The sequence below is a fragment of the Falco punctatus genome (genome assembly GCF_963210335.1).
Source record: "Falco punctatus genome assembly, chromosome: 9".
Classification (NCBI taxonomy): domain Eukaryota; kingdom Metazoa; phylum Chordata; class Aves; order Falconiformes; family Falconidae; genus Falco; species Falco punctatus.
Window position 1 is genome coordinate 15,681,868 of NC_137589.1, and position 22,442 is coordinate 15,704,309.

At 40.9% G+C, this 22,442-nt stretch overlaps 1 protein-coding gene across 7 annotated transcripts in view; it reads right to left on the bottom strand.

The window, feature by feature from the left end:
* The window catches only part of ANK3 (ankyrin 3), a 381,110-nt gene that overhangs the window by 44,249 nt on the left and 314,419 nt on the right, over positions 1-22,442 (bottom strand). For 4 of the 7 annotated variants that reach the window (XM_080402708.1, XM_080402710.1, XM_080402709.1 and 1 more), the window contains 7 exons: positions 20,225-20,331; positions 16,108-16,140; positions 12,309-12,533; positions 9,078-9,232; positions 2,781-2,992; positions 781-988; positions 111-207 (listed from right to left, as the gene is read on the bottom strand). In XM_080402708.1, the coding sequence (XP_080258834.1) occupies positions 111-207; positions 781-988; positions 2,781-2,992; positions 9,078-9,232; positions 12,309-12,533; positions 16,108-16,140; positions 20,225-20,331 (1,037 nt within the window). The remainder of the gene's footprint in view (positions 1-110; positions 208-780; positions 989-2,780; positions 2,993-9,077; positions 9,233-12,308; positions 12,534-16,107; positions 16,141-20,224; positions 20,332-22,442) is intronic. The other 3 variants (XM_080402712.1, XM_080402714.1, XM_080402713.1) reach the window with 1 other exon arrangement.

Here is a 22,442-nt window from a genome sequence, read left to right on the forward strand (position 1 = left end):
ATCAGTCTTGCAAAAGACTTGCAGAAAGCCAAGAAACAACCCCACAACTACGCACTTTGTTAATCAAGGGTAACTACTCCCTAGGTGCGTTTGGCAAGCTGTTACCATACCTGGCTGAAACATTGGTTGTGAATGAGACACAGTCATTTGAAAATGTCAGCGGAGTGGTGCCTGTGATATCCTCCCACTGCGCAGGTGAAGTACCTCCTATGTAAATATAAACGGTGGAGATTTTCTTTCAAACACCAAGCATATACAGACTGCATAGAAGTATCTATCTTAAACTATTTTGCTTCACGCATAAAAAGAGAGCCTGGTAATAATGTTCTCCAACAGCTGAACTACATGATATATATTACATCACGTATCACACACCAGAAAATGATGCTGATGTAAGTCAAGTACACACCTACAAGTCAATAGCAACTCTTCCCCTTTTATATCGGCTAGGACAGAATTATTTCTGCAAACTACTTTTACTGACAGCCATGTTTAATAACCAAGGTTGAAATTCTTCATACTGGCTAAATATAAAATAGCATTTATTATCTGTTGGCAGAGCTCTTTTACAATGGGCGTGAGACCAGATCCAAAGCCCAGGGAATCAGCGGGAGCCTTTCAAATGACCTCTGCCAGCTTTGGTCAGAACTGATCTGAACCCTACTGGACGAGGCACACCAGTGTTCCCTTACTGGAAAGCACAAGTTGTACAGTTATGAGAGTCAGCACAGAGGCATTGCTGTCACAAAAACCTTTGCAAAGAGCATGACTTTCTCTAACCTGTAATGCTACATAAAAGTCGAAGGCTGGGCGTCATGTCTCCTTTGTACCCATTGGTTACACCTTCTCCCGACGGAGGCGGCACAGGGATTGTCATGGTTATTGGCTTATGAAATTTTCTTCTTCTTGGCTCCACAGTAACAATGGGACTGAAAGTTGCTTTGTTTCCAAGGATTTTTTTGACAATCTCCTCTGGAACCGGTTGAGCCTGTCAACACAGGGAAAGTATTTAAACTAGAGCTAAAAATTGGTTATAGATATGCAGAACTGTTTCCCAAAAGATAATTTAATTTTCCTTTCATTTTTCTGTAGAATTTTATTTCTTTTTTTCCCAGGCAGCCTTCTCCCATAGCTCTCAAGGGTGATCATTAGTACAATTCATGCTTAGTATTTTTTTTAAACGACCCACTTATGCTTTCCTAATAGCTATCTTGCAAAGCAAAACTATAAATCTCAGAAGGTTGCCTGCAGTTTTTGCTGAGTGTTTCAGGAATGTTTGGGTTTGTTTTGAATTTACAGTGATGAGTGATATTAAATACAATTTCAAAATGCAAAGAGGCCTATTTTGCACTTGAGAAGTGAGGACTAGGCACTCTGTCTAGAAGATGCTGAACAATTCTCGCATCTCTACCAAACACAAATCCATGCTCCTGAGGAACACTGTGTACTCTGAATTACCTCTGTACTCAGTGCTTCCTACGCTATTCCGCTATTGATTATTAGGAAGGAAGCATCTGTCTGGGTCAAATTCATACAGAATGCATTACGCTATAGAAGAGCTATAAGCCAATTCTACTTATAATCTTAGCTGCTATAAGCAGACTTTCTACCTCCATTTTGTGCCTTGAAAAGTTTTCTAACTTTATACGGGAAGAAAGAAGTAGCCAATATGGGAAGAAATGCTATAGAGTTTTTGTACTTTTTGTCACGTAAGACCTGAACCCAAAAGTGACAGACATGGGAAACGAAGTTTTGCATCCATTTCCCTGGGGATTGCTTTGTTTTGTTTTGTTTCGTTTTTTTGACTTTCAAGTCTGTTTCAATCAGGCTGACCTGTGACTTAACTGCACACTGTATTGATATGCATAGAACATGTAGCTACATTGCAATCTCACCAGTCACAACAGTGCACATGGAGACATCATGTTTTCTTCACACTAGAAAGCTCTGGAAAGGCAGCTGTATAACCATAATAGCAGAGCTCCCATTTTCTCCAGATTAATCATTTTTAGATGTGAAATATCATTAACAGAAATGTTCCAGTCTGAATTCCAAGCACTGGAATTCAAACCAGCATCCCTATTTCATGAACCCATCAGACTTGTAAAATTATTAAGTAATTTAAAGTGATAATTAACAGAACTCAAAGAAAAAGATACCTCCTAAAAAGCGTTTCTCCACTTTCTGTGCAGTTTGCTCAAGGAGAGCTTAAGCTATTTGCTCTTCCCAGATTCCACCCGCTGCTAGAAACACCTATGGTGAATGTCCTAAACTACAACAGATGTATACGGGAGGTCTTTGACCCAGCAACAGCTGGCAAACAGCTGATGAAATCCTTACCAAACACATTCTTATGGCAACGGGCAGCCCAGTGACACCAATCCCAAGCTGCTACTTTGCCACAGGAGGCTGGGACTACGCAGGGCTGTGCAGCCACCGCCAACAGGAGGATGGCAGACAATATCACTGAGGCTGTGGTGGCTCCAGCTCTTTGCTTTTTTCTCCATTCTTAAGATGCTAAGCAATACTCAGGGTAATGATGAAAGGGGAGCTGGGCTTTTGCCACAGGGAGGAGGACTGTGCATCACCTGCACCGGGGGGCACTGAGAGGCCCAGAGCCTGCCTGGGAAGACACTTGCCAATTCAGATCTCAGGTGGGAATGCTTCCCACCTTGCCACCCACCACTAAGGGGCAGAGACTCCTTAGCTGAAAGCCTCATTCATTAAGATCAATGATGCACTTGTAGATGCTGCGAATGTGGACACGAGGGTGCTTTTACCTGGAGCCCCACGCGGATTCTTTTGGTTAGAGCACCCTCAGGGAAGGATGCCTGGACACGCGGCACCGTCGTGCTGCTCAGCACCCCACCTTCTGGGCCGATTTGGTTACTCTCCTGCTTGATTCGTGAAACCACCGCAAAATACTGAGGGAAATCTTTTGTGACGATCCTGCAGATTCGCTTCTTCTCTAGCTCCTCAACACTGTCCAGCTCTGGTGAGAGAAGGCAGTTAAAACATCCAGGCATTATCTGCCCAGGTTCGTACCAGACACATCTGTGAGTGTGAGGTTTTGAATATGCCTTGAAATGCTTATTATTTTATTTACTACAGGAGAAAAAAATATTCAGTGCTATTAATTATCAAGCTTTGGTTTGCTCTGTGAACTTTTGCATAAATCTTGACAAGGGCGAATGGCACGAGATGCACAGACCTGCCAGGACACCGAAGCACCACCAGTGACTGCTAGTCACCCAAGCTACTAGCAGCTGCTGTGGGGTATTAGGTTTGTCACACAGCATGGAAGTCCGAGGATGTCTGAAGGAGATGGTCAAGCTTCTTTCCTCTCTCATCTATATCTAGAATCACACAAGTGTACTGATCTTTCTGTGCACACCTTCAAGAGACAATTATTTCCAGCCTCTTCCCTCACATAGCTCCAACATACATTAAAACACGGGAAATCACAGGCAGTTCATGAAGTATCTAACTTCACGTCAAGTGTGCAATCCAGGGTTTGCCCAGCTAAGGCACTTAAGAAAGTTATTTCCCAAACTGGCATCCATACAATCCTGAGAGTTTATACTGAGACACTGAGCTCTCCAGTTTTGTGGATGTGACGGAGCTCTGTCTGCCAGCACTACCGTTGAAACCATAGCAAGGATCCCTTCCCACATCAGGCTTTCAGCCATTTGGTATCTGCCCCAAAGCAACTGCATCGTGCTCCTCAGTTCCTAGAGAAGAGAAACTTAACACATCCTCAGAGACAACTGGAACAGAAACAGGTTGTCAACAGTTAGTGCTCTTGACCACATTCCCAACTACAAGGGTCACTAAGGCTTAGAAAAGTGCATGGAGTATCTACCCATATTAACTACATAGATGATGTAGACATATATGCACTGACAAAAACTTTGTGATATGTCACAAATACAACTAATTTGCAACTATATGTGTGTATATATATGCACTAGTGAAATCCCTGTGATATAAACACTATTCACAGAGATAATCACACAACTGTCATGCATTTCTCCTGTAATCTCTTACACTTTGACTTTTCAGCGATTGCAATGGGGTTTCACTCCAGCACTCCACACATTTCCACTCTATTTTCCTCCTTAATAAGAGCACCACATTCCTAAAGAAGAAAGTTTGTTCCTTGAAAGATGAAAATTCTATCAGATGCAGTAAGGAGGACCAGATGTGGTACCAAGACAAAAGACACTTGTAAAATTCTTTATGTGACTGAGACATTTTCCTCCCCTGAACATGTAAGTTTGTATATGAAGTTGCCCTCTAAGAGAAAAAAAAGACGGTGAGCAATCAAACCACCTGACTGCCAGGAGAAACGCAGCATTAGCATGACAGAATTAATGAAACAGGGAAAACTAGTCCTGGGAGAGGTCACACATCCTGAACACACTTAATGCATTTTACAAACAGAGCTATCATCATTACTATTTTCCTTGGTTGCTGACACTTCATTCCTGTGCAATGTGTTTCAATTAAAAACCTCTAAGGATTTTTTGGTTGGTTGGTTGGGTTTTGTGTGGGGTTTTTTAACCACAGAGAAGTATGCTATACACCTCATCTTATAGACAGGGATGGCAAAGCAGAGAGGTGTAAAGCAGGAAGGTTAGTGGCAGAATTGGGAAGAGTCTGCTGATGTCAGTGTCTCCCAGGATTTGTGCTAAAAGCCCGAAGAACCCCTATGGCCATTAAGTTTAATAAGTCAAGAGAAAAGTATTGTGAATACTCTGTGCATATGTCTTCCCCTGCCACCCAAGCGTATGGTACATTTATCCTAAGGTGGCTGGTGGGAGTGATGGAGGAAAGGAGAGACGGAGGGAAGGAAAGGAGGGAGGAAAGGAAGATCACTCCTCCCCACCCTCTAGGCTGTGCTACCACATGAGCATTATGTTAAGGTTCCTGGACAGGAGAAGAGAAACCCAGCCACGTCCTGCAAGGTCAGGGAGGACCTCTGACCCTTGGGACGGCTCAGCTCAAGGAAAGCAATCACACCAGATTTGTCAGGTGAGAGGCAGGTGTGAATCAAATTCATCACATGTCTAATAACTTTCTTTTTTGCTTTCAGAAGGCAGAGCGTTTTCTGACTGGAAACGGAGCAAGAGTCACAGAACACTTGCCTGCTTCATGAGCTTCAAGGTGTCTTTGTGTGATCTGGTACCTGATTTCCCTTACCAGGACCTTAGAAGAGTTTTGCTAGTGCTGAAAATGCAAAACTCATCTGTACTTAGCAGACTGAACAATGCTCTGCGTTTTGCAAGCCTCCGGCAGTACTGGCTAGAGCAGAGCTCACCTAGTCACTGTGCAGACTGAAAGGTGGGACAAGCACAGGACACCAGTTTCCCCCATACAGGAGACGTGTGCCCATTAAGAAATTGTTGCACTAGAAGTGGGGCACCCAGGAGGCAGTACTCACATGGAGAAAAGTACAGGAGGTGGGTGGAGGCAGAAAGAGCACATGGTAAGGGACTGAAGGAGAAGCTGAGGGCAGTGAGACTTGTCTTAAAAATGCCAGTACCTAGACCCACCCTCTCAGCTTCAGTATTTCACATACTCCCAGTGCCATGAGGTCTCATCCTCAAATAAGTCAATGCCCTCTCTGTGTTCTTTTGCCTATTTTTGCACAGCCTCTACTCTTGCCATTCGCAACACAAAGTTTAACAGCAATATGTTTAAAAACTTTTCTTGGAAATGTAGCAAAATCACTGCAGAGTGATTTATGGTGGTATTTTAAACTTCAAGAGTAAACAAGGTCACACTCTGGTTTCATCTGTAGATTCAAAGAAGTAGTTATGCAAAAACTCCTGCTTCCCATCTGAAACCACACTATGCAGCTGCAAGCGTGTTGTAGCCACAAATATTTGCATTTCTTATTTGCAAATGGCTGTCAAAAGATTAGCTACCCCGGTGTGTGCATTTATGCCCATAATCTGTCTACAGGTACCTGTAAAGGGTGCAGGAATGTAAAAACCAAACACAAATTACATCTAAAAGGAGCTGGGCTGAAAAAGTAAGTTATTTACCAAACAGAGAGCTTCCTCCTAAGAAAGAAATAAATAAATTTCAGTTGATTCAGGTTTAAATAAATGTAATACGGCCAACAGTTGTGAATTGCTACCCTTGTGTTTGGAACCTAACTCCTCTTCCTAGTAATGCCAGATTCCCTGTATTTCCTCAGCACTCTATCTGCCTAAGTACAGCATCTTTAGAATAAAAACTATTTAAGCAGAAACCTGACAGCACCAAAAAAAAACCCTGACTCTTTCCATCATGGTTCATTGTTCTTTCATGAGAATGAAAGCAAAGTTCTGCTATTATTTAATCCTTCGTTTAGTGCCCTGAAGCGTTGCCTCCTCTCTGGATTAATTTGAGCCTGCGATGAGGTTTTCCAGCAGATGGTGCTGCTTCCAGTAAAGAACCGGCAGGTTTTCAGCAGTCCGCTGGGAGGTCGAGGAGCAAAGATGTCCTCACTCTCATCCTCCCTAGCTACGTGGAAGAGCCAAACAAGAAAAACAAAACGGAGAAGCAAACTGCATCACGATACGCTGAATTTTTAAAGGAGCTGGGAATAAAATTCTGATTGCCCTCCATCACTACAGATAGGTAAGAACTAGTGAATCACACAGGTCTGGCATGAAACAGACCAGCTGCTTTTAATGGAAAAATGGGCACTCCTGCAGCATGTTGTGGCATTTAGAGATGACTGCACAGATGAATTTCCTGGCAAAGACACACTAAACTTCTGGAAATGACTGACCCTGTGGCTGCTTTTTACTTAAAAATTGCTTCTGCCTCCACAGTTCATACCTGGAATAAAACTTCTTCCAAAATACTCCTTCAGAGCCAGGTATTTTGTAACAAACCACGTAAAGTTCAGATGAAAAAAGCCAACCAACTCTTAATTCTACAAATTTGTAAACTTATGTCATTGCTTGGAAGACCTTTTACACAGCAAAGGTGCCATTTAACTGGAGCAGAATTTTGTCAAGATCCTTGTACTATTTTAATGCAGGCTTGGTGGTTTTGGAGGGGCTTTTTTAGGTTTGTTTTCCTAACTAGAGAAGGGTTAATGAACTGAACAAAGAATCAGCACAATGCTCTGGGTGTGTCTGCAGTATTTTTTCTCCTTTCTCTCTCAGAAATGATTTCCTGGATTGGTAAAAGGCATTTCTGTGGCTTGGCTTTTAAGGTGTCAAATATTTTCATTCTAAGGGAATAGTCCAGCGTCCATCATACTTTCTGTGATTCATCGGCTGTACATATACCCACTAACCTCAAACAGCAGTTCCCCAGAAGGGAAGAGCCACCTGAAACCCTCAACAGATCAGAAAGTTGTATGCTGGCTCCAAATCGTGAAGCTTATTATTTTAGGCTCTAAGTATTGACGGCTTCGTGCCTACCTCTCTCAAAGTGTTTTTATTTGTTGACTTCTCTTCTCTGTAAAATGTGAATTTATCCATATGGCACCTCTGGAGAGCTCTTTCATAAGTAATGAAAGTTGGAACACTTTAGAACAGTGTTTTTATGCCCAGATTTCCTATCCCAAAACTGAACTAAGCTCAGTTTGGAAAGCATATGAAGCAAATAAGCAAGCAGCTGATCGGTTCTAAATACCTCACCACTGACAAGGCACCAATATTTCGCCCAAATGCCAAACAATTACTTCTTATCCCATGCTAGTGCACAGAGGAGGAGGGTGTGGTGGTGAGATGTTTCTTTCAGAAAGGCTGCACTACTGCCTTCAATCCTGAAGCAATTCTTCCCCAAGCAGTACTGTCCCGGGGCATGCTCACTTTTCTGCCTATTCCACTGCTTTTAGGTACCCTTCTCTGATAAGGTTTATTGCATTTTTCCAAACCCACTGATCCAACATTTGCAGTGTTTCTGCCCTACTGCTTGGTTGGTTCTATTATATATATTTCAAAATAAGTAGCTAGAATAGATCGTATAACAAACGCTGTCATTGCTCTGTATTTTTACAAGTTCATGTGCAGTTCAAGTACTTTGAAGTGAAAATACTACACAAGTCCAGGGAGCCCCTCAAAACAGCGCTACTCTCCTTCCCATGTTCTCAAAAAACGCCTTTTAATGAGGCTGCCTTCTTCAAACAAGAGGCCAAGATCAAAGGCAGAGCCTGCTCACAGATACCTCTCAACTGCCATCCATGGCTCGATGAATTGCCTCAAAAGTTTTTGCTGACAATGAAAGAACTGTCCTGCAGCTTGTACCCCGCCACGCTGTGACTTTCTGTAGGAGTTTATCCAGAGAAAATCCTGTGGATAAATCCATACAGAAAACCAAAGTCCAAACCACAAGCTATTTCATTCACACTCAGATGCAAAGAGTTCAAGCAAAGGTTTATTGGCACAAGTATTGAAAAACACTTGCTAAAAAAAGAAAGCAGTGGTGCCAAAGGATCACTGCAGCCCCAGCCTGGCTTTGCCCACAATGTGTCCGTGGGGACCATCTGTCACAGCAGCCTCTGATGAACTGTGTACAGCTGAGTCCTCTCATCTTAAGGGACTCTCACGTAACAGCAATGTCCAAGCAAAACAAGGGAGCCAGACTTCCCAGATGGGCATCAGGAAGGCAGGTTGTGTGTTTATGGGAGGCAACCTCTAACAATTCTGTTTCAAAGAAGAATAGTGTAGGGGCTGAGCTCTGCATCTGTGGGAAAGCACAATATAACCGATATTTACACTTCGTTGTTGGTTTGGAATGACCTTCAGGTGGCCTTGCCCGAGCAGCAGAAACATGCTTACCTCCAGCTGGGATGTTATTCTCAACTTCATGCTGTAAAGCAACCGTGCAACTTTGCTTAAACTTGGCAAGACTTCAGACCAAAACTTACCACTCATTTCAGGACGTCTCCAGGCCACTGCTGAACAATTTCTCTTTACACTCTTTCCATTTGTTTAATACGTAACGCACACCATCTTCCCCAAAGTCAGATATCCCCTGCACTGTTTTACGTTAGGTTGCTTTAGTCTGCTCATGTTAGCAAGCCTGCACAAAGGTAAGGCTTGCTAAAGCTTTGAGAAAAAGTTTACCTTCATCCATGCCATTGAGTATTTCAGTTAAGTCTTCATGTTTGCTGTCATACTGATGCTCCTTCCACGTTTCACCATTTTCACTTCGAAGTACGATTAGTTCTCTTTCCTTTCCTCGCATTGATCCAAAATGCGGGATTTCCACTATGACAGGGCTAGAGAAAAAAGGATTGTATTATTTTTAATCCTGTAACTCCTCACTGTCCTTAATTTCCTATGGGTGTTAAGTCCTTAAGAAAACTACAGTCATTTTAAATAGTTAGCACTATTATGGTAAAAATGTTTTTAAAATTGCCAAAGCTGCACAATCCTTTATAATTTAAACTGTAATTAATAGATAACTTGAAAATATTTATATATAGCTCTTTTTTAAATGGAAATCTTCTGAATCAGCTGCCTACATGAAAAAAATAGCAACAACTATTATACAGTGACAGTTAAGGAGAGCTCTCCCTGCTCATTTATTCCAGGATGTAGGTGATCCAACCTGCCTCCAGCACACACAGCACCGCTGACTTTCAATTGGCATTAGCATAGTCAAAATTTGGGTTTGGCTCAAGGGATTTAAAGAGGCAAAGTCAGTTCAGAAACAGTCCAGCTATCCAAATACATGCAAACAGCTACTGACTGCAGCAGGAACTGCGCGTGCATGTAGGTGTTAAACTTCAGACTAAGTCGCAAACTCCCTGGCTCTCTGTTGAGGCAGCTCCTGTGAAACACAAGAGGTCATTTCTCATTAGCTTCACTTTCTGGTTCTCATGCCCAAAATCACAGCTGCAACATCTGCACTGTAAACGTCACTGGGGAATGTTTGGATCCTTTCAGAATGGATTTCTCTGAGTTAAGCAACATCATGACCACACTTATATTAGTTAGTGTCAAACATTTTTGGGGGGAAGGAAAGGGAATGAGAAGGTGGTTAATAATACACCTATGTCACCAGACAATGTACCTTCAACAGAGGACTGCAAGTGCATTACTGAACAATTATTGTGAACAATCAACAGAAACCACCATTCACTTCATGTGCCATTCCTTAACAAAACAGACACTTTTGCCAAACACTTCACAGGCAGGATATGCATTTTAAAGTATGCTAAGACAAACGGACTGAAATCACACAGTAAGTGAACAATTATGGATTATGCAGCTTTAAGACATTTAAATAGACAGTATCATTATTTTCCTACAGAGGTTGTAAAGGATTTCACTGCTTTGTAATAACTCAGTTAAAAGTAGCATCACATGATGGGAGCAGTATGCAGCACTTCTGTGGTACTGTACACCTGCAAGGTGTTGGGTGCATTAACCAATTACTCAAGTACAGAAATCACAACACCCACCATGAAGAAAAACATAAACTAGCTGGAAGTCCAGTTTTCACATTAAATACCAAGGGAAGAGAGTTAGGTGGTATTTTTTTCCCATGAAAATAGAAAAAGACAGTTTAATACATACTTTAGATACTTTTAAAAACACCCAGGCTATTACTCTAGTCTCAAGTCCTTTAATAGGAATGTAGCTGCTGTCTCCCATTGTGCACAGCAAGTAAATACTAAAAATTCAAATACCTTGCTTAAGATATTTACTCTCTAGTTCAAAAAAAAGTACAAACTGAAAACTAACACTATAGTACAATCTTTGCAGGCTAATATTTCAGATACTGTCTCTGTAAATATTTAGAAACCACATAGTTTTGTGCATGACATTTAACAAGAATACTCAGTGAGAAGGTATTGAACAGGTTTGGAACGCCAAACACTCACCAATATTTTGAAAACCTAATGCAATAGATTTCACAATAGGGTTTGAAAACAATAGTCAAAAATATACGGAAACATTCTTTCATTTTTAGATTATACACTGCAGTTCCTTTGGGTAGCATACGTGGCTTTATAAATTTACTTTAATAAGATGCCTCTTGCAGTTTGAAAAGATCAGTGTTTCTCCAACTTTGGTGAATGAATTCATTCACTCAATGACATTTTTTCTAAATGATCTTTAAAAGACTTTATGCAATCACATTTTACAAATGCTCTTCCCAAAATAGACTCACTTAAGGCCTGTAAATACCTTCTCTACCACAGGGTTGAACTTAAAGGACTGTCACTGTGTATTAAAATGTACTTGATGTAGTTGAAACACTTCAAATTTAAAAAATTACAAAAGCACAGAAGTTATGAAAGCAGAATGCTGGCAGTGAATTTTACATGCCTATAAGCACAAGGTAGTAGCAGAGCTATATTAAATCAAGCCACTATGATTTTCTTTCAGTGACATAAATCAACTGAAAGCTTTAGAAAACTTAAAAAAAAAAATGGGAATAACAAAAAATTTGAAACAAAAGAAAAACTGTAAACATTCTGTATCTTTTCCGTACATATCCTACCCAATAAATTTTGTTCCTTGTGGACCAAGCTGCAGGATTCGGCTAACCATGCTCTCGCCCTCATTTAGAGGGGGAGGAGTGTTAGGAAGATGCAGTTTACTGAATAACATCCATGCAGCAGGAAGAGAAACAAGAAGGGGAAATTAGGAACAAGCTGTCATTCCCGACAGAACCAGCAGTTTACACCAGGGTGCCACTCATGGTAACGAACAAAATTTATAATTAGGGAAAAAAAAGCCACATCATAGTGGATCGTTTCCTCTATTTTAAACTTTAAAAAAAGTCAGTTCCTAGCATTTGTACTACTTGATGCTCTACATTAAGTGCTCCGCCATCACTACCAGTGGCTTTGCTCCACAGGATGGAGACAGGCAGCTCCCAGCAACTCCAGCAGGAGCTGTGCACATGCCATGGCATAGGGAACAGAGCTCAATATTTGAGTTCTTGTAGGTGACTTTAAGACCCTTTTTTTTTGTGACTGTGATGTTTCTCTGATACTCTATGAGAGAAAGGGCCAAAACCTGTTCTGGGTTATAGGTGTGTGGCTCCTGATTTCAAAGGCAGGTTGCATGAGTAGGTGGGGGCAGGACTTGGCCTTTCCATGGCTTTCCTTACCTTCAGCTCCATCCTGCAGTCACCATACAGGCAAAGCTCCCCTTAAAATACAAGGGTACTTTCTGGAAGGAATGGCAGGTTGGCATTTTTTAATATTTCAATTTAAGTAGCCTATCTTATGTGCTCAAATGAGGGAAGAGTCAATGTTTAACTAGTCAGATTCACAGGATAAAGGAAATGAAAGATGCAACATGAGTGTAAACAATGAAAATCATATAAAAACTTACCCTAAAAACTGTGCCCCTGCTGGCCCCATTTCTACAAGTCTACTGGCTAATCCTTCTCCTTCAACCATCGGTGGTGGGCTGGCCAGTTTATGCCTCTTTACCAAGCGGCAAGTGATGCGGGTTGGTGCTGTACACTTGCGTGGTGGGATAATTATTCTCATTCCATGGTGGCGACTACCCCTCATCGAACCCCCACGTGCATCAACCATAAAACTAACCAGGAAACTGTAGGAAAAAGGAAACATGTCAATGAAAATGGTCACAAAGCAAGCAGAAGATCAGCAAAAAGTCAACCACCACAGTCTTTAAAGCTTTATTAGAAAAATCCTCCCAACCCCAGCTAAACTAAAAAGGACATGAAGATTCTTTAAAAACCCTTATACTTACATGTTAACTATTGGTTATCAAAAGCAGGAGTTGCTAAAGGTCTAGCAACGTCGTGGTGAAATGAACAGGTGCTACTGAGTAATTTAGATTAAGAGTGCACAAGTAGTGTATTAGAACTAGTTTATTAGAATTTAAAAACACCCCTCCATTACTGTTAGCTCTACTGTCCATAAACAACAGTAATTAGCCTCACATGCAGAAAGGAACCAGACGGTGTAGAAAAATGAGAATTAAAAATGCTTATTATTTTGGGGAATCTCAGTCTTCAAAAACCTCCTCACAGTCTCATTTGCAAACACTCCTGACGGCTGGCAGAGCGAGCGCTGGCACCATGAGTGACAGCCAGTCCAGGCTACTAAGGGCTTCCACTGGTGCGGAATAGTGAGAATATCAAGTATATTACTTCCCTTAGGCTGCTGGCACTCTGGAGGAAATCATGTCATTACTCCTCTGTGAAGATGACATTCCTTAGCAAAAAGTGACGTTAAAGAAAAATCACATTTGCCAGTGTCATTCCAAGGCATAATTTTCCATTTAAGGGTAAGCAATTATATTTGTAAGTGGTTAGTGGTAGGTTTTAAAATAAAACTATCTCCATTAGCAAGGGAATAATTAATATTAACAAGAAAAACATCATTAATAGCTGTGGTTTATTTCAGCTATGAAATGCTGAGAAGCTGCATACATGAAGCATTACTGTCTTTAACAGAACAGTGACAGGAAAGCAGAGTGTCCTCCCAGGACCAAAAATCAGCCTGTTTCAAAACTCTGCAGCAAAAATCCTTCCCCTTTACAGGGATCAACACATACAGCTTCCTGCAGCTCTAAATAGTTATGGGGGGTGGGGGTGGGGTGTGTGTCTCCACTGGTGCTCCAGAATACCTTCCCTTTTCCTCTGTACCATAAGCTTCTGAGAGAGACTAGCTCCAGGCAGAAGATGTAGTAACAGGCCAGTATCAAGAGGGACATGAGTTACCAACTCAGTCTTAATGCTAATACGATTTTTGTTTTCTCTGTCTGTATGCTATGCAGACACTGACATAGCTGGTACATCTGCTGTATGGTTTCACTATTAGCAAGGCTGTTGCCAAAACTTCCAGATCTTAAGAATTAAACCTTCACATGATTAACAGGTGAATCCATTCGATTTCCCGGTTCCCTACTGCAAATTGAACTAGGGTAGGAGCCAATAATCCAAGGGGCTCATGAAGATTCTTTGAAAAAGCCCCCAAATGCTCTGAAGTATGAATGGGAATTTGCGCAAGACTGTTACATTTGCTTTTGAGACAGCAGGGTATCAAAAGTAACAGCTGAAGTGCATTGGCCAGGCCTGCAAATAAGCTGCATTCTGAAATCCGGCCACCGTGGGTGGGGAAAATCTGCACAAAAGCAGGACTCTGGTCAAAACTTGGTATTTAGCGGTCTGCAGGAGACAGGCGGATAGGGACACAAGCTGTAAAAATATGAAGCAGGACAGAGAGGTTGTCCAACTGGATTCCAGATAAAGAAATGGCTATATTGCTTTTCTTCAAACCAAATTAAAATCCATCAGTTAAAGACGGGGAGGTGAAAAAGCACTCTGGGATGACCCTAAACCAAATCTATCATTTCTTGTGGCCCAGACATTTTACAGTACTAAAGCATGCAATAAAATTAATGATATTTCACAATAGTTTTCATACAAATAAATTGTATCCACACTTCTCTCCTAGATAAACACATTGTACTCTACTGAACAAATCCAATCTTTGCTGCTAGGGTACCCCAGTTCCTCATAAGAGGAATTGTTTCACTGGGACGGGATCTTTGCTGAATGGCTAATCAAGTGCTTTCTACAAATACTAGATCTATGTCAAAACCAACATGTTCAGTCTTTGAATTATAGAGTATGTAAGTTATGTTAAACTTAATACTTATAGATCGTAAGATCTTAGATGTTTGTAAACTCTGTTGACAGGAACACTTTCCTGTTTGCTAACAGAAGGCTGTACCAAGCAAAGGCAACAGCTCTAGAGAGCCTGGACCTTTGGTTCCCCCTCCCCTTGGCTCACTGAGCACTATTAGACTGTCAGCATGTTTATGTTGCATTTTCTCCCTGCAACTGCTCTATACGGTGGATGGTGAAGGCTGATGCCACTGAGCCTGTGGAAGGGTGGGCCAGTGGCTGTTCTTCAGGGCTGGCAAGGAGCCAGCTTGTGACTAGCTGTGAAGAGAGTTCAAGACAATCCATTATCATTTACGATGAAGCAAAGTCAAATACTAAGCAGGAACCCACAGCTCTTGGTCAGTGAAGGGAGAATACTGAAAGGAATCTGTTACAATTGGCACCTCAGTGGCCTTTTAAAAATGTGCGTGGTTTTTGTCTGCAGAGAAGATAGGGCCCTTCAGACTACAGGGAAGTGAGCAGGGTGGAGGGGTGGCTGGCTGGAGCATCCCTTCAGGGCTGATGCTGCAGCAGCTCTGAGAAGGCACATCTGGTCGGTGCACCCCAGAGCAACCGAGGGGCCTGCCAGGAAGCTTGGCAAGGCTGAGCTTGGCCTGATGGCTCGGCACAAAGCAATGTTTTAGAGAGCTGCCTGTCATGTATGCAATTACTGGCATGTTAAGCCATCTCAAAATTAATTAAAAAAAAAAGCAGTTTTTCATCTAATGCAAAAATGCTAAAGCTTGCACTCAGATAAGATGCTGTCTCTGTATACAAACTATTTAAATGACGCAAGTATGTAAGAGTGGATTGTCAAAAATCTCTAGGCACCTAAATCAACTGACAAATTCATAATTAAAAAAAAATAATCCGTGGAAGTTAAAATAAAGTACCTGTAAAAGTCAGGCCCCAAGTTCTCAGGTACATTTAGGCTGTAGATTTCAAGGTCAGTTCAACCTTGGCAATGTAGGGCTTAGCGCTGCCAATGCACACTGCTCACAGCAAGGGTAGATAAAACCTTGACTCATGGGTCTATGCCCAACCGCAGGAACTAGCCTGTTACAGCCACCTTTGGTGTCTAAACTGCACTGCAGCCTTCAGTGAAGACAAAACCTTTAGCAAATCAGCCTTTATGCATATTGCTCCCATATAAAGGTCGTCAACAGCATATTAATTATTTCCTTGTTTAGTTCTCAAATTAGTAATTTACAGTTTGAAACAATAACAATAATTCCAAACAGTATTTCATGCACTTTCTATCAAAAAGATTAGTAGCTGATGCTTACCTAAATTAATGTTGCACTAATAATGGGAACTACAATATGATCTCTAAAACACAACTCTAAATGCTAATGAGCATTTCTACTTGAATACATGGAAGGGATGAGGATGTGGGCGGATGCACTACAAACATCTACACACACTGTGGGAAAAAAGTTTAAAGAAAGATAATAAAATGAGGAGTCACAGAAAGCACAGAGTTATCACCTTGAATCATACTGGGGGAGTGGAGAGGAATAGCTGCAAAATAATTTAGAAAGCAAATGGGAAAAATTAATGTAAGATAATTAGAAGCAAGCAACAGAAAATATCAATAATAAGCATAAAGGAAAAGTAACAATCAGCAAAATAACAGAAGCAGCACATTCAAAGGCCAACTTTAGAAATTATTTGGCTTTTGTTTCCCATATTGTGACCTATGTCACATAGACTGTACTACACGTGGGAAAAAAATCTGAAAGAAAGTGTTCATTTAATTAGTTAGCACAAGTCCATCATTTCTCTGAGAAATGCAGAAGCACATGGAGAAGAGAAAAACATTTGCAATTTACTTAGTTCAACAGAGAATTTATTGTAACACAGCTTCTTTATTTAATTCCCAAAGCATGCTGCACTGTGCCACGGAAAACGAATTCTTGCACTTCTCTATAGCAGTTTATTTTCCAAAGTAGAATGTGTAAAGTGTAATGTATGGCAGGATACTTGAAAGAAGCATCACTCCATGCCATTCATTACACTGCTTTCAAAAATGAGCTCTTCTGTGTGTACAGGAGGTTGGAGTAAACTATAATCAATCTGATGTATTCCACCTTGCAAGACTAGATGCGGTATTTCTGAGTTTCTCAATATGGAAGACAGTGTGACACATTATTTTTTTTTCTTTTGGCTAAGACAACCAAGGAGTTAAAAAAAGCAACATGAAGAGAGCACACCCACATTTCAGTTTCACCAGCAAGCTCACATCTGAAAGCTGAAGGTCATTTTGGTGAAGGGTCTCTACCCTTCCAGAGGCCTCAAGATTCATGACACATTTCAAAGTACTGCTTACAATGGACCCCATTCAAAATATATGCTGGCAAAACAACTCATCTGAGCTCAAAAAGAAAAATATAAAACATTATCTTGGCTTAAAAAAAGGAAAAACCAGAAGAGTTGAAATTACTGCCAACAATTCCTTCTTTCTTCCCCTTTCACTGATACACTGCTGGATCTCCACATCCTGCTCCTAAAATTCCCCTTCTGCCTCAGTTAAGAAACAGGAGCAAACTTTGATGCTCCCTTCTGACAGTGGGTAGAGGGGGAAAAGAGCAACGCGGGGCAGCTGGCTGCAGAGGAGCTCCCCCAGCGTGGCGCGTTGAGAGCCTGGGGGAGGATGAGGAATGCACAGAGTGGTGGGGTCAGGCCCTGGCCTCAGGGTGACCCGCACCACGGGGCAGCCGGCATGCCTTTGCCTATGGCCACCGAAAGGATGGGACAAAGCCGGGGATGAAGTGCTGCAAACAAGCAGAGGAGGAGTTGCTCTTCAGAAACAGACTGACAGAAGGACACAAAAAAGTCACAATCCTCTGCATATGAGATGTGTTGAGGTACTCGAGGATGTGAAGGGAACATCTGTTGCATGCCCCCAGATGAAGATAAGAGGGAAACCCCAACAGTATCGTATTATAACACGGGGCCACAACTGAAAAGAAAATAAATTATGAGTGAGGGTATTTTCCTAACAAAGCAATGGAGTCATCAGGGCATCATTTCTGATGGACTTTATCTGCCAAATGAGAAATGTGACAGGTCAGAAAAGCTATACCTGTTTGGAGAATATTCCATGCTCAGATTCTCTCCCTCCCCTGCACCCCCCACAGTCTGCTCCACTGCTGCAGGTCTGCAGCAGCTAAGGCTATGTCTGGAATTAGCAAGGACTGATGTACAAAGGGATCGGATCTGAAGTAGTTGATGTGAAAGTTCCCACGTCCAAAGAATATATGTTTTGGAGGGTTGGAACCATCAGTGAGCATGCTGCAGAACTAATGACAGACAAGTATTGTCCCAGAGGACTGGCAGGATTCAAACATCAGACCCATTTTGTACCAGGATCAAAAGGAGCCAGACAATTTTAGACCGATCATTTTAACTCCAATTACCAGAAATATTCAGGAATAAATTATCCAACAATCAATCTATAAGGTCCTAAAGGATAATCAAGAGATTACAACTCGCCTGCCACCAGCTGAGCCAAAACATGAGTGGCAGGAGTAACTGCCCTCAGGTTAATTTACCTTCCTTCTTCGACAGGGTAACTTCCCCAGCAGCCAAGTACCAAGTACTGTCTTGGTATTTAGGCAAGCAACCGGTACAGTATAGATAAGAGCATAATCATCTAAGAAGTTACCTCAAAGGAGATACCATCAGTGCTTCACAGTTAAACGGAAAGGAAACTTCAAGTGCAGATTTCACCATGCTGCCCTGGGCCAGGTACTAAGCTAATGTCTTCATTCCCAATCTGAACACCGGACAGAAAGACGGTCTGAAAAGTCTTTGGATCAAAATGAAAAGTTATCTTGCTACAATGGGAAAAAGGTCTTGAACCAACAAACTGTTCAGTTTTTGGCCACTCACTACAGGACACTGAGGTGCTGGAGCATGTCCATAGAAGGGCAACGAAGCTGGTGAAAGGTGTCGAGCACAAGTCTGATGAGCAGTGGCTGAGGGAACTCGGGTTTGTTTAGGCTGGAGAAAAGGAGGCTCAGGAGGAACCTTAAAGATCCATAAAGGCAAAAGCAAACACGTAAGCACAAAACAGAAAAAATAACCAGACTGCAGAATTTCAGAAAAGGACCAAGAACACCCATCAATAGAAACTGTAATTACCAAAATGGCAGCCTTTATTGTGGGATTGCTTAAGACGAAGTGTATCATGTGTCAAACCAAAGAGGTAGTGATCCTGGCTTAGAAATAAGCTATCATCAAACTGGAGAGAGCCAGGGGACAGCAACAAGAATGCACTGAAATTGGAAAGCGTCACCTAGGAGGAGCTGGGACATTTTGGTCTATAAGAGAGAGGATTACATGTCTTCCAATATATAAAACATTGTTAAGAGACCTGCAAGGTATTGTACTCCGTGACTACCATGGGTACAACAACAAATAGGCTTAATATGCAGCAAAGAAATTTTAAGTTGCATTTAAGTAAGGGGAAGAAATATCGTAACAAAGGATAGTGAATTACTGAAGCTGGGAAACTATATAATCTCTTATCTTCAGTGACCATAAAAAAATGTAAACATATTTCAGGAATGGCTTGACTATATTTTATCCTGCTGTAATGCAAATGGGTGGACTACCAGCTCCCTGACGTCCTTTGCTGACATACCTTTCTGCGATAACCAACAGACTTGAGTTTTTTATTCTGCAATTCTTGACATTTCAATGCTAGCATTGACCGTATGCAGTGTTTTATCAGCTCAAGACCCCAAAATCCACCATTGTATAGATCTGTTCAGCAGAAGCAGGTGCTTACATGTATTGTGGGACTGTAGTTTTAGATTTGTGGGACTTGCTGCTGTTTTGGAACTGAAATCTTTTGGTATGTGCTGCACTCATTTTCATTATGAGAATGTAATAAGTCACAAAATGGAGAAGTAAATTGAAAAGGATGTGAAATTCAATGTTCTGATGTTGAAAATTAAACAACAAATATTTGTACTAGACAATCATCTCATATGCAATGATTCCTTTCAGTTACACACGTATTCGTAAATTTCTACAATAGTCATTCAAACATTGCATTTAAATCAAGTCTATGTCAAGAAACACCAGAACTACAGCGATGACTCATAAGTAAATGAATAGTAAAATCAATCTATAGATATTGGAGAATAGGCAGCAGTTTGGAAGTATGTATAAAATAAGAGGTTAAATTAAAGTCCCCTATTTTTTTCTCTACGAAAGAGCAGAAAGCATAACATTAGATCTCTGATTTAATATTCCAAATAATTTAATACAATTCAAACAAAATCACCTTATGACACTTAAAAGCAAAGCATAAGCAACAGAAGCAGCAAACCAGGACTATTAAAGAGAAGCCTGTGGGATTACAATGTTTTGGCATTCAGAAAACCAAGTGCAGAAGCAAGTTTTTGGTTTGATATGCAAGAATTTAGACTGACTCTTATTATTAAGCACCCTCCTTGAAGTCACTGTGAATTTTGCCACTGGCTTCAGCTGGAGCAGGAATAGGCATGTTATCAGCCATTACAGCAGGCTGTATTCTTCAGCTAACAATACACTTCCACATTTAAAGATAAAGGAAATCTGTTAAGTGACCTACCCGGAATGGATGGGACTTGAAACAAGGTTAACATTGTCCAAGGTGTCTGCAGCCCAGCTATAGTGCCTGAGAGAATCAGAATCAAACTCCCTTTGAAACGTCAGGTGCTTAAAAACAAAACAAAAAAATACAAATTAAAAATTTTAAGTAACATGAAAACACTTGTATTAAATACAATCTTGTTAATATAATTCTATTAAATTTAGATCCGACCCCCTTTCCACATAACCGTTCTGGTATCTCACGTGTTAAATTACTGAAATCCCATAACAAAAACATGGAATCTACAGACAAATTAATCTTGCATATCTTCAAACATTCTTTTTGCCTGCTTTTCCCACGTCCTTCCGTTACAACTATGTCTCTCTCCAATCTTTACTTACATGTGCAAGGTTAAAAGGATTGAAAAAAATATTACCATTTGTACTGCAGTCATATACCATACAGACAGGCAGTATAATGTTCCCCCACAGAAAAAAACATTGGATAGGTCCTTATTCAAGCAGAACCTGTGAATAACTTCACTGAGAGTTTAATTGAAGCTGCAAATGCATGACCAAGCCCCGGGTGGGAGGAGGGTTTAGCTTGTCTTTATACACGTACAACCAACATGCACACTGTTTTCTGGAGTGCCACTGTCCCTACTCATCTCTATAAAAATAGCTTTAACCCTGTAAAGCGCTGGCACACTGGTGCTATAATTAACTGCCCCAACTGGCAGACATTGAGACGTAATTTGTTTCTCACCGCTGCCCATGCACACTCATGCGTCCTGTGCCCCGCAACAAGGTCTCACACTATAAACCCTCTTATCTGTGTAGAAAAGCAATTCTAGTTATTTTTTTTTTTCCTAGGAAATTAAACAAATGAAGTCTTCACATACTTTATGTCTATATATTTCCAGGGTGATATGAAAGCTTCTAAACAATTTAACAAGTACCACCAGAAATTACATCAATAAAACTAAGTCAAGAAGCTGTCATGCAATACACACAGACTATCTTCACCCAAGATGGCGTTAAAGATGTCAGTGTTTCCTGTACACAGGTTGTTTTCTGCTTACAGGCAAATACATCTCAGAGACAGCAGAGTCTGTTAGACTAAAACCTCATGGGCTGTTTTCAAATCAAATTCTGTGGGTTCAAGTCAAACCTGAGCCAAGCACACACTTTACAGAGGAAAGTTTTATTATTTCCACCTTTTTTTTTCCCCCTTTTTTTTTTCTTTCTTTTTTTTTTAATGTACTAGCACATAGAGGTAGTGCAAATGAATTATTTGGAATGGAAATATCAGCATTAGTAGTAAATCTGGCAAAGTCAGTCATAAACACACAAAAACAATTCTCGAGAACCTTCCACAAAATAAGCAAACAGATAGTGCTCTGTTGTTGCTCAGAACCTGCAACCCTCCCATCGCTCTGGGGTTTCCAATAAACTTCTCTCTTTAAACACTTATTTTATTTCAAATGAGCATCCCAGGTTTCTTTTCAAAACCCATCGACATTATGATTTGATAGAAATATCTGCAGGGTATGACTTTGCTCTGTCATCTGTCCAACACTGTGGCAAATGGTTTAATGCCTCCTTCTTTTTGCTACCTTAACTCTTTTATTAGGATCTTTCATTAAACTTTTCACTGCAAGACATATACTTGAGGCCTGATAGTTCAAGCACAGACAACAATAATGGGTCAAACTTGCAAAAGTTAAACACCAAAATGCACCATCAGACATAGAAGATAAAATGAATGCCGTTAAAACAATGGCAATTGAGCAACAGCAGTGGATTTAATTATCAGCATTTTGAAAAATGTATCATAACTTATTTTAATGAAGACAGTTTTCTAACTCTTTCCAGTAGAACACTAGGGATTCTCCTATATTTTCTGAAGAGCCTGCAGTTTAGGCAGGAAAGCCATTGCTGTGGATTTCCACTATTCCAAGTGATCTAACTCCACAAGAGCTCATACTGAGTACATTATTACTTTTTATACCAAACAGTGTAAGATCCAGACAGTTGGTCTCAGAATCTGTAAAAATTTGGATAAACAAGAACCAATTTATTATTTTGATCAGTGAATAACACCATCATCAAAAATTGGACAAAAGAAAGAAACCTAAGAAATGTGCAAAAAAAGAACAACCCAATTTAGTGTTTGTCATTCAAACGCATGCTAAGCCATAGCAGTTTCGCTGCACTGAGGTCCAGGCGTGCACCAG